This window comes from Trichoplax adhaerens, genomic scaffold (genome assembly GCF_000150275.1).
Source record: "Trichoplax adhaerens TRIADscaffold_6 genomic scaffold, whole genome shotgun sequence".
Classification (NCBI taxonomy): domain Eukaryota; kingdom Metazoa; phylum Placozoa; class Uniplacotomia; order Trichoplacea; family Trichoplacidae; genus Trichoplax; species Trichoplax adhaerens.
In genome coordinates this window covers 1095167-1107732 of record NW_002060948.1, presented here as the reverse complement: position 1 = coordinate 1107732, position 12566 = coordinate 1095167, and the positions used below count along the sequence as shown (strand labels likewise).

At 34.1% G+C, this 12566-nt stretch overlaps 3 protein-coding genes across 3 annotated transcripts; 2 read left to right on the top strand and 1 right to left on the bottom strand.

Moving 5' to 3' along the window:
• Positions 1-895: 895 nt before the first annotated feature.
• On the top strand, positions 896-5163 carry TRIADDRAFT_63994 (uncharacterized protein; the record flags this gene model as incomplete). The annotated part of the gene is made up of 17 exons (XM_002113562.1): positions 896-1175; positions 2232-2315; positions 2409-2504; positions 2639-2859; positions 2962-3197; positions 3331-3359; positions 3465-3529; positions 3603-3677; positions 3776-3847; positions 3945-4020; positions 4117-4208; positions 4306-4424; positions 4457-4499; positions 4591-4670; positions 4749-4819; positions 4925-4965; positions 5044-5163. The coding sequence occupies exons 1-17, from the start codon at positions 1076-1078 to the stop codon at positions 5161-5163; spliced, it is 1620 nt and encodes a 539-aa protein (XP_002113598.1). The 5' UTR covers positions 896-1075.
• Positions 5164-6217: 1054 nt separating this feature from the next.
• Positions 6218-9148, top strand: TRIADDRAFT_26289 (uncharacterized protein; the record flags this gene model as incomplete). The annotated part of the gene is made up of 8 exons (XM_002113561.1): positions 6218-6382; positions 7066-7133; positions 7233-7303; positions 8086-8198; positions 8365-8540; positions 8619-8697; positions 8799-8972; positions 9071-9148. The coding sequence occupies 8 exons, from the start codon at positions 6218-6220 to the stop codon at positions 9146-9148; spliced, it is 924 nt and encodes a 307-aa protein (XP_002113597.1).
• A 1197-nt stretch (positions 9149-10345) lies between these two features.
• On the bottom strand, positions 10346-12343 carry TRIADDRAFT_57183 (uncharacterized protein; the record flags this gene model as incomplete). Its single annotated transcript, XM_002113202.1, has 9 exons — positions 10346-10501; positions 10598-10710; positions 10797-10979; positions 11098-11190; positions 11267-11365; positions 11431-11500; positions 11600-11750; positions 11846-11913; positions 12299-12343. The coding sequence occupies 9 exons, from the start codon at positions 12341-12343 to the stop codon at positions 10346-10348; spliced, it is 978 nt and encodes a 325-aa protein (XP_002113238.1).
• Between the last annotated feature and the right edge of the window lie 223 nt (positions 12344-12566).

The following is a 12566-nucleotide window of genomic DNA, read 5'->3' as shown; positions in this document are numbered from 1 at the left end:
TAATGCCTGCCGAAGTGAGCAATGTGGTAACAGACGGACTTGAGACGCAGAGTGGTCGTATTGCACTCCATTACGTCATCGTGGCTGTTGCCATTATACTGTACAGTGTACAGTACAGTACTGTACAGTACTGTACTGTAGAGTAAAAAGCTGGGACTCTATAAAAGTAACAAGAAATGAGCAGGCTGACGATTTTGCCAAGGTCCTGACCAGGTCTAGCTAAGATTTCTGCAAGCTGCAGTGCTGTGTATTAATATCTCTCACAGATTTTCTATTAACGATCAGGCTACTATAAATATTGTATGCTGCGTCCTATCGGACTACTGAATAGACTAGTAACACTGTCGTAGTCCATGGCTGCCTTAAGGAAGCGCATTATAATCAGTGCATTAGACTATTTATACTGTTCAGTCAAGTGCAGAGACTGCTAGAAATAGACAGTACAGTAGTATTTTTCGAGCAGTACTATCTTTAACTAGAGACTAGCAAAGCAAAACAGTAGAGTCTCTAGTTCGGTACAATTTTTCTGGTCCAGTCTAGAAAAGATTGCAGTAGAACCATAGAGTGAAGAAAAAGGTTAAAAAAAAAAAAACTTTTTCTAACCTATATGAGTACAGCAGTCATAGAGGTTTATGTTATACTACAGTATATTATCATTTCCTAGGTATCGTTGACGTCATATTCTCTGTGCACTAAGTGCGCAGTACTGTTACTGCACTGTACACTGTACAGTGTACAGTGCACTAAGTACAGTACTAGGTTCTGGGCGCCTCGACCGACTGTACACTGTACTGCCAGCATTGGCAGTTTGTCACGGAAAGAACTTCGACAGGGGTAAACTTGTTTCAACCATTTCAAACCAAGCTTGCAGCAACCAGTTGAGAATTCGCTTTTTATCGTTATCGTCAAGCCATTTCCAAATTGTTAATCCATCAAAATTGCCATATTGGCGTTATTACAATCTTTACTACTTTCGATAGTAGTAGCTGGCCTATCTTATTACGTTTATTTCATTGTTAAGCGAGAACGAAGGAAATGGTATCCAAGTCTAGCTAAGCAACCTATTAAAACGATCATGGCTACGAGTGCATCCGAAGCGTCAAAGAGTATTCGCCTTCATCATAAAAGAGCTTTTGAACTCATCTCCAGTGCATTACAATTAGAAGAGACTGGAGGTTTGTTCATCCTTCAATTTACTTGTTATTCGTATTGATTGACATGGCATCGTCGTTGATGATGTAATAAAACTGTCTTCGCCATGGCTCCAAATTGAAATAACTCACAAGACTATGATCAATTCAACATTCATGTTATCGTTGTATTACTTCTCGTACAATCTATCAATTATTACCTCCACTATTGCATAGATATACTGTACATACATAGATCATCATCATCATGGATATTGAATAAGACTTTAATGATCAACACAGCTTTGGTGATAATGATGAATAACTTATCTCAAAATAGTTGACTATGGTAAAGGATATTAGATCAGGTTTTTCAAGTCGGGGTATAGTAATAGCTCATCATTCATCCAGCAATGACAGAATAACTTATTTCAAAATAATCGACCATCATAGTGGATATTAGAGCAGGTTTTTCAAGTCAGAATATAGTAATAGCTCTATTAGCTCATCATTCAGTCAGCAATGATAGGTTAACTTATTTCAAAAATAATCGACCATCGTAATGGATATCAGAGTAGGTTTTTCAAGTCGGGATATAGTATTAGCTCTTCATTCACCCAGCAATGATAGAATAACTTATTTCAAAATAGTCGACTATCATTGTAGGTATCAGAGTAGGTTTTCAAGTTAGGATATAGTAATAGCTTATCATTCACCCAGTCAAATGTTAATCAATAACGTCATCAGAAGAAAGCTGATAAAATAGAGTATGATGGCCTCCACGTTAGTATCTGTGTAGAGTCAGTAGCATTGATTGCTATAATGTTATGATATAGTTCATTCGAGAAGTGAAAAATTAGGAATTTGGATCAGTACAGAAAGGTTAATCGTAAAATAAATGACGTTAGAACATGATCAGCAAAGCCTTAGTACCAAGTATTAGGCATTATAGGAACTACTAATCTCCTAGCATGCAATCACTGCTAATTTTTATCTGCGGTATATAGTAATATTCTGTACGTCGGTCGGTACAAGGATTGATGATCATTCAGTGATCAAGAAATTGACGATTTATTATTCGTATTCATTCTTATCATCCAGGATCCAAGGAACAAGCGGCACAGTTATACCGTGATGGCATTTTAGAACTACAATTAGGTGCTTCAATTGATTATATTGCATCCGGTAAGTTTTCAATAATATCACTGTTTAGGACTCTTTGTTGGATACACTACTGAAAGATTGGTACTGTTTACCTATATGTTTTAATAACTCTAGATGCTTCTACTAATGAGGAGTGGCTAAAGGCTTCAAAAATTCGTGATAAAATGATTGAAAATTTAGCTAACGCACAGGAACGCTTAGAAGAATTAGGTTGGTCATAGTGTAGCATATTCTTCATAATTAGGCAACAAGTAATGATGCGTAATCTTTCACAAATATATCACTACACTAAATTTTGGTTATCTAAGCATCGTCATTGTTAATTCTATCACAACGTATTGTAGAAAAGTCAATGTACAATTCGTATACAACTCCACCTAAAATTGACAGCCCTACTGTTACGAAAGAGAATGGCAAAAAAGGATTATTATCTAGGTTAATGAGTAATATGAGTAATGACAACGGCTCAGTTGATGCAACGACGCCTGCCGAAAAATCAACTGGTTTACCTGTCAATTCTTATAAAAATCTGAAGCCATCAAAACGCAATATGCCCGCTGCAAAGGTCCATGACGATATAGTCTATCATTTTCGATGTACACCTTTACCCTTTCTTTCAAATATGAATTTCATTAATTAATCGATACGCGTATATATTGTTATTTAGTTAACACAGTCTCGCCCAATAAACCGTACATCGGCAACATCGTCTGCGGCAGTTAGTAAAACCAGATCTGCTGCAAGCAAAGCACCCAGTAAACCGCCTAGTACCATCAAAAGTACTGCCAGTCGTGACGTTGCTCCTAGTTCTGCTGCTAATAGCCAATCCAAGAATATAATCGCCAATTTAAAAAATGTTGATTCTGCTATAGCTCAAAAGATATTAAACGAAATTGTAGACGAGTAAGCAAATCTTCCTACGTTGGTTCATACGTATTTTGTTTTAGAATAGTCTGTAGAACTAATAACAAGTGCTATTGTTCTTAAATTTGTACCTAATCCAATTAATTCAAACTTATATTTGATCTAAATTAAGCAAACCTGGCGTCAATTTTAATGATATAGGTAATTAACCTATGCCTTTGTAAAGATTTTAGTAATTGAGATTTTTAAGTATTGTATGCTAAATACGACAGCTTTTGAAGCAGATTTATCAACATTTTATTTCAGCTGGTTTGGAGCTCGCAAAACAAGCACTTAACGAAATCGTTATCCTTCCCTCATTGAGACCAGAGGTTTGATGAATCGTGCTGTATCTATTACACTGGATTAGGTTATGACGTAATTAAATTCAATATTTCAATTTAGCTCTTTACTGGCTTACGAGCACCAGCCCGCGGCCTCTTGCTTTTTGGACCACCAGGGAATGGTAAAACTATGCTGGTATGTTAATACTGAGTAAAATATAAATTTGCCTTTCATATCCTACGTTGTAGGCTGTACCATTGATAGATAACAACGATTATATGATTTATCGATAGGCGAAAGCAGTAGCAAGCGAAGCTAAAGCTAAATTTTTCAATATAAGTGCATCATCGTTAACATCAAAATATGTATGCTTTTATTGCCTGGCTTTTTCTTAATCATTACAATTTAACTACTGTTCAATCTAGCTCAACGTATGAAAATGATTAATTTTAATACGAATAGGTTGGAGAAAGTGAAAAATTAGTTCGCGCACTCTTTTCTGTCGCTCGTGAATTACAGCCTGCAATTATTTTCATTGGTATACATGCATAACTATCGTGGATCAATATTATTTTTTTAAATTATCTAGCATAGAATTTATTCATTTCGATTATAAACCTATAAATTAAAATAGACGAAGTAGATTCATTACTTTGCGAAAGAAAAGATGGAGAAAATGAGTCTAGTCGGAGACTTAAAACGGAATTTTTAATTGCCTTCGATGGGGTAAGATCTGAATTTGTATAATTTACCACGCTTTTATTATCAGTATAATAAGCCGTTTCTAATAGAAATTATACCATTAATGAAAATATCTTATTAGGTAATGGCGTCTAGCGAAGAACGTATCTTAGTGATGGGTGCTACGAATAGACCACAAGAACTTGATGACGCTGCTCTTCGGTTGAGTACAAATGAGTTAAGATATACCGAAAGATCTATGTATTTACTACTATTTTATTTCCTATGTAAAGGCGTTTAGTAAAAAGAGTCTACGTTCCGCTACCCAGTTTTGAGGTAATTCTTTATTTTAAACTATTACATTGCATGGCTAACGTAATAGCAACTATGACTGCCATTAATATTTTAATAACTGTATCGTTTGTAGACGAGAAAGCAACTCTTTGAGAAATTGCTTGCTAAACATTCTTGTCCGCTTAACAAGCGAGATATTGGTCAGCTTGCAAGGTAGCAATTTTTTACAATATCTGGAATGCTCCATTTGTGATTAATTTCATATAATACGGCGATTTATTGTATTAACAGACTTACCGAAGGTTACTCATGTAGCGACTTAACGGCGTTGGCTAGGGATGCCGCTTTAGGACCAATAAGAGGTAAAGGGGTTGATGTCGTTCATTTTCCTATTTGAAATCTTCGATAAGCGTAGTCAAAATTCTTTTTCTTATAAACTGCTTATATGTAATCACTTTTTGTATCAGAATTAAGTCCTACCCAAGTGCAATCAGTCGCTGTTAATCAGGTTGGTTCCGCTTGTCCTAATAGATTGCGTTCAATTTTGTTCACTATAAATTAATTATTGTGATATTATGCTGGTTAGATGCGAAATATTGTGTTAAAAGATTTCATGGATTCCCTAAAAAGAATTCGCAAAAGTGTACCTCCTGGTTCCATTGCCCAATTTGAAAGTTGGAATAGTGAATATGGAGTGTCATCATAGCGTTCATATCTGTCACTTTTATAGCCACAAAAACCTACGTAATCAGGGCTCCAAACAATGATATTGTATATTTGTTGATGATGTCAATTAGAATGTCTTCTTGTAAGCCAATTATTTATCAGATACGTCTGATCGCCTGATATAGTATTATTCGATGCAACTGTATTTTAAAGGTAACAGAAAGAGAAAAAAAATAGTTTTAAAATAAGATACTTCTAAGCTACGACTGTATACTATTCTGCCCTTAGAATAATCTCATTTTTTAACTTCGTAGTCAATACGAATTAACGATATAATCCACGTGTACAGTATATCACTAACATGTTTAGATTCTTATTATCATTAAATAATCTAATCTATTATTAATTATAATTGATAGATCTATCGCAAAAATTTCATATCCTTAAATAAATCAGTCTTCACTTTTCAGTATACACAACATATGTCAATATTTTATATCGTAATTTCCTTGTGGGTAAAATTTTGGTACGAGATTATAAGTATTTTTATATATATATATACAAATGATAAGTTTAATAAGTGCGGCCAAGTGGGGGCGCGTCCCATTCTCCCACCCGATTGATAAGTCTCTGCCATCATTCCATCGCTAAGTATTGTCCACATTACAGTCCAGACGGTATGCGATTCTGTACGGGACACGGCTGCTGAAATACGCAGCCGTGTCATGTCATGACGTAGTGAGTGAATACAGTACTGTAGTACTGTAGATACCGTACACAGTCCAGTAATACTGTATACTGTACACTGTAGGGTCTGTAACACTCGTGTGCTGTACTGTACTGTACACCCCCAATTGGTACAGCTCTGGCGTACCATAATATACCTATAATAAACCATATAATATAACTATAATATACCTATAATAAACCATTTGGGCCCGTTGTCAGGAAACGTGCCGATGGAACACACAACGGTGTAGGAAAAAATTTCCATGTCGACGATCGCATTTTAAAGGATAAAATCAAGGAGAGAAAAGGAATTGAAGATAACACTGAGTGGTCCACTGTCATCTTAAGGGTGTACACTATCGAAAATGAACAACATTGATAGTGATTTTAGCTTAGTCGATTTAGAAAAAAAGATTCTTACGTTATGCCAAAGCCATCCTAAAGGACTGACGGATAGCATTCTGCAAGATGAAATGCCCAATGTCAATGTTGAACAAAGAGTTTCAGCATTAAATCGATTGCTATCAGCTGTAAGTGAATTATAATCGGCTTATATTGCTATATTCAATCAGCGATAATATGAAATGAAGTAAAGATGTTAATCAATAGCTTGAGCTTTGAGAGTTATTACCATTTCTTTCCATACAGAATAGACTTACCACTACCGATTGTTGTGTACTCTGTATTCATTTGCATTGCATTATTCCTGCTGCACGTAGTTTACATTACAGCTCCTTTACCAACGGCATCCTGTACAAGGGATGAATGAATTGGAGCAATAGCGAGACAATATGGATGCTAGAAATTGGTACTTTTAGGCTGACTAGAGGATACGATATTGCTCAGACACAGACTCGCTGTGCTGGCATGCTAGGACTAGTCGTGAATACCTTCCTTCCCATTCATAGCCCGCACGCTTAAGTACTGTGTTACCAGGGAATGCTTTCTGCCATCGAGCAAAAATGTGCATGTCTTCAAACTTGTTGTAAAGACTTTTCCAGTAATCTTTCATATACATAAGAGAAATGTTACAAAATAGATACAATAACAGTTATTTTGATGCGTCCTATATTAGACTGTGGCATCAGGCGATATTCCATGCGTATCACAGCTCACTAATCTTTATACTTTCTCTAAACTGGATCAGGATTTCTACCTTTTGCACGGTAATTTTGATGATATATTAACATTTTCCTACCTATTCATATGTCAGGGCAACTTGGATTTGTTTAAATCTGATTCTCAGCTAATCTATAAACTTAAAGATCCGGATCTTGTAAGGTATGTCCGGTCAATGATAGGCATTCTCAATAGAACATTATACCATGTTAAATATTTCTTTAACTATGAATCGATCATGTCTTTATAAATCTTGGATAGCAAAAATGCAATATGTGAAAATACACAGGAGAAATTAGTATACCAAGTTATTGGAGATGCTGGCAATAAAGGTGAGTGTAGGGCTTGGTTGCTGTTATTCTGGGATTATACGGACTTACAACGCATGTACGCGTATAGCTGAAATCCATGTACTGTAAATAAATGGTAGTAATAACTTTTAAGAAGCTGATGTAGATATTAAAATTGCTTTTGGACTATTCTCTTGCACATATCTTCGGATTTAAAATAAAATATATTTTATCAACATATCACACTATAAATGAGGAGGAGATCTACGTTGGATTCAATTCGTACTTACAAAAATATTACATCATAATGATGATGGAAAACGTAAAGAAATTTATTTTCTGTAAAAACTTCAAAGCCGGAAAATGGCATACGTAGTTTTATTTGTCAAACGTTATAAAGAATTTCATTTTCCGATACTCATGTGCATTAACTAAGTTAGGTGTTGACGTAGTGGAATCCAATGCCATTTCATTGTGTTATCCAGTAAAACTGACTGAGAGTAAGGATAAATATTTTTCGCTAACCACTGTTTAGTTCAATCCACTGCCATCACTATCGGTCATGGCGTTAGTTAGTAAAGTACATTATATATTTAGTATTTAACAATATTGTTTAAAATTTTGGATATCGAACGTATTTAAGGAGCGAATAACTGAATAAAACAAACGTTGTTTATACTTTTTGGAGAGTTCTAAATACTCAACCGTTACCCACTGTAGATTAAAATGACCCGAAAATAATAATTCTAAATTGGTATGTGATAGAATGAAGTTAATCATATTCCAAGTTACTCATTCCAGCTGTCTCTGTGTGGTACTGCTAGGAATATGGAGCCGGGATATTAGATTAAAATGCAACTTGCAAATGACACAGCTAAATAAAATCCTAAGAAATTTGGAAAGCAAGAAATTAATTAAAGCGGTCAAATCAGTTACGGTAAGTTTAGCATAGAGTTTAAAAAATCGTTATTTCATGATCTTTATCTAAGTAAATTTAAACTGCGTAGGATTTTATTTGAAAATGGCGATCCGCATTTTGCAGTAAATTTTATTTCATAATGTAATGAATATCCTTGATATCATTCCCATAACTTGCATTTTAGGCTTCTAAGAAGAAATTATATATGTTATTCAATCTTGACCCCGATATTTCAGTAACGGGTGGGGCTTGGTATAGCGATCAAGACTTTGAATCTGAATTTGTGGAAGTACTAAATCAGCAATGTTACAGATGTTTAGTACAAAAGGTAGAAGAGTCACTAAACCTATGTGTAAATCAGTAATAAGTAAACCTAGCAATCGTTAAAGCTAATGATACCTATCCTTAGGCTAGCAATTCTAAATTGAAATTAGCAAGACCTCGAATTAGTCTTAATAATTCTTTCGCCTCATCAGAAGAAGTTTGGAAAATTATAACGAATCTAAAAATAAGCAAAGTAGGTCACAGTATAATTGCATATTATGAAATGAATGTATTGCGTATTGTAAAGTTGATAAATGTATAAACCGTTAATTTTTTTATCATTGATTTTTTTAGGTCACTCTCACAGTTACAGATATCGAAACCATATTAAACACCTTAATTTATGATGGTAAAGCTGAGATGAAAATAGAAAGTGACCCTGATGGCCAAGAATTCAAGCTTTATCGTGCTGTTAAACCTATAATTGACGCAAGTGGTCTAGAAAAGACGCCTTGTGGTATTTGCCCAGTATGTTCTATTTTAATTAATAAATACAGTATTGCTGTAGCTTATTTTAAAAATTCAAGTTGCTCACCACGATTAAATATTTGATTACGGCACAACAGGTTATAGACCAGTGTTATGAAAATGGAGCAATTTCTCCTGCTACGTGTATTTATATGAAGGAATGGCTTGAATCCTAATTTATTGCTACTTTTGAAATATTCAGAGCTATAGAAAATTTATTCTGCTATAGCGCAGACTGTAAAGTATTGGTGAAGAAATTATTTCGTAATCGAACAATATCTATATTTACAAGCGATCATACAATACACTTGTACTCGATTGATATTAATCAGCTTGCCCTTTTATAATATATGATCATATTCTGGGTTGAACTGTTAATATGGTGCTAACATTGAGGCAATATCGCGGATAATATATATTTTGTTAATGTCTATGATAAAATTTTTTATGGTAAATTACTTCACGGAAATTTGTTAAAAAATTCTAATGGATGGCCTTTCTTGATCGCGTTGGATAAGGAATACCGTAATGGAGTATTCGAAATATGATGTTATGTTATGTAAAGGCATGCTTAAATATACAGCACCTTTATGAAGTTAAGAATTTTCATATCCACCAATATGTGCTTAGCACATGTAAAATATCAGATACAGTAAAACTGAAATAACAATATTTATTTTCGCATATTTGGCAAAGATTTCTTTTACAACGAACACTATCCGATATAGTCAAGATTTTAGCACTCATTACATGAAATAAAATTTACGAAATTTAAATTTGTAACTGTGTAGATCATCTCGGTATTATTACATTATAAAATCCAACATTGGATGAATTCTGTTTGATATCAATTAATTAATTATTCAATATAGGAAGCAATTATACAGTATACAATAACTGTACATATCTTGGCTACTTACATAAAGTCCTTGTCGCTTATTACAATTTAAAAAAATCATAGCCCAAAGTAAATGTACACTACATGGACAGAAATCAATATTTGTTATTTTATATTGACAAAGTGCTGTAAACAAACCTAAATTACCAAGCTTCACTCAAGCAATACGACGACCTATTACCGATGAGCAATCTATAAATATAGTAACTTCTATTTGCCTTGTAGTTAGGGTGCCAACAATTACGGTATTACTGATTACTGTACACTCCAGATTTCTTAAATGGCACTGAGTATATCTCGTATACGCGGCTGCAATCCAATTATGAAAATCTTAGCAGCAGCTTTTCTGTTCGCATAACCACATCGTACTCAACATTTGAAAACTTAGTATGCATGTCGTATATAAACTTTTTACAGCAGAATGTTAAAGGGGCTTCATTATGAAATGGAGCTTGATGATAGTGTTTATATTGACTCAAATATAAACTTGATTTGATTGTAGACTATCTGAAAACGGAGCTATAAGCCCGCTAGTTGCAAAATTGAAAATAAGTCCGAAAGCTATTGATATTGGAAGGGCTGGTAAGGCTCTCTTGAATATTGCCAACAATAGTAATGTCATACAAAGGCCCTATTGAATAATAAAACCGTAGAGAGATTACGGACTAGATTTCCAGCTGAAAAATAGTTTGCAATACTCAAGTTTTATCAATTGATTTGTACATACAATCAAGATTGCTACAAAACAAGCAATTGTCGTATTCCAATCCCTATTAGAAGCAGCTTTACCGACTAATATGCTATAAAAGATAAAGTCGCCTAATCCAAGCTTAACGCCACCTAAATGAAAGTGAATTAAACTCAGATAAGGTGGTAATAATTTTTTGTTTGGATTTCATCCCTACTCATTCAAAATAAAGACCTACTTTGATCATCTTCTTCATCTTCAGTCGCTTCTCTTTCCTCACTATCATCGTCATTGATACCCCTTAATCTATTTTCAGAATGTCGATTGGGTTGAGATGTTGAAAATTCTATGTCGACATCATCGGCATTTTCTGGCTCAGCTTCGGGAGCTGCAATTTGAATATTTCTTCTATTTCTATTGCCTTTACAATATTTAAGCCGTTGAAAAATCAAAAACGCAATGGATTAATTCTTTTTTACGCAATCCATTTAAAAATAATCTTCAGATTATAAAATGATACTAAGCTGATTTATATTTACCTCGAGATGTGTTTGAATTGCTTTGATTATTTTGAGAATCATTTGTTTCTGTTTCATCTTCGGTAGCCATGTTAACGATCCATGCGACCGTAGCTGGTACATAAGCGGTAAAATGGAAATTATTTCAACTAAAATCTCACAATGATACAATTATTACTATAAGACTAACAAGAGTAAATTAAGGAGGGAAAGATTGGCTCATTTCTTTCTTGAGCTGTTTCTACTAAAATTCTTAATGGCCCAAAAGGACATAAGACGGCAACAAGATCTACGAACGAAAAAAATGCATCGTTATGGATATTATAATCTATCAATGTCAAAACTATTACTTACCCCATAAAGAAATAGCACCAAGTACAAACCATGTTGTCCAGTCAGGTAAATATTTGATGAATGTTAATGCCTTATCGAAAATAAATAATAGGAGGTGAGAGACGCTCAGATTTAAGAAATTAAATGGAAATGGATCAGATCCTGTTCACATGATCATTGATATTCTTACCAGTAATGCAGAAATAATGATTAAGTATATTTGCTGAAGCATCAATGGACCCTTCCAATGGACAGCTAATAATCCAATTAGGCCAAAATTCCACATAACAAGCCCTGCTGAAATCCAATCCAGAGATACATTATATACCTCTAAGATATTCCTGCCACAAGAAAAGTAATTTCGATTATTTTTAATGAGAAGTGTACTGTATAATTTTATATTTACATTATCTTCTTACAGCTAACGTATACTCACAAGAAGAAGATGAAATTGAAAAAGAAGAGAAGTAAAACTGAAGTGATGAGTAGCCAACCGTGGATGATCTAGAGAGAAAAATAGACATTACTCAAATCATTGCAGGAAAATACATAGGACTATCTTACAAAATTTAGTCATGTTACTAGCGGACGGCTACACATGACTAGTAACATAGATTAATCAAGATAATTTTGTCATCCATGCTACTACATCTACCCACTACTGTAGATGATATACTTGTAGAAGCACAGACATCTTTACAGGATCGTCATACAAAATACGAAGACATCCTAGTGGTATACTTAAAATAAGCTACATTTGGATTTCTAACAAATGTAGCAATAAGTTGAGGTATACACAGTAGATTGGCGTATTCTGCCGTCAAGGATATAATCTAATATATATTAAAATTAATCTAATGTAACAATATTTTACTTGGCGTATACTTACCTTGTAACAGCGATACTTGTACAACAAAACGACCAAGACAGTCATGGCTATAATTACTCCTAACAAGATTAAAACATTTAACAGCGCTTCGCCAACTTTTTGTCCATCGCTAATATTTCCTTCTTCATGAAATGGAGTGTAAATCCTAGTGAGTAGGGATGATAATAGTAGCATTTATAGAGTGTCTAAAACTATGATATAATTTGTCTTTATAGTTTTGTACATGACTGAGATTTAACACAGCTTTATTGATAGAATGAATAGGCTA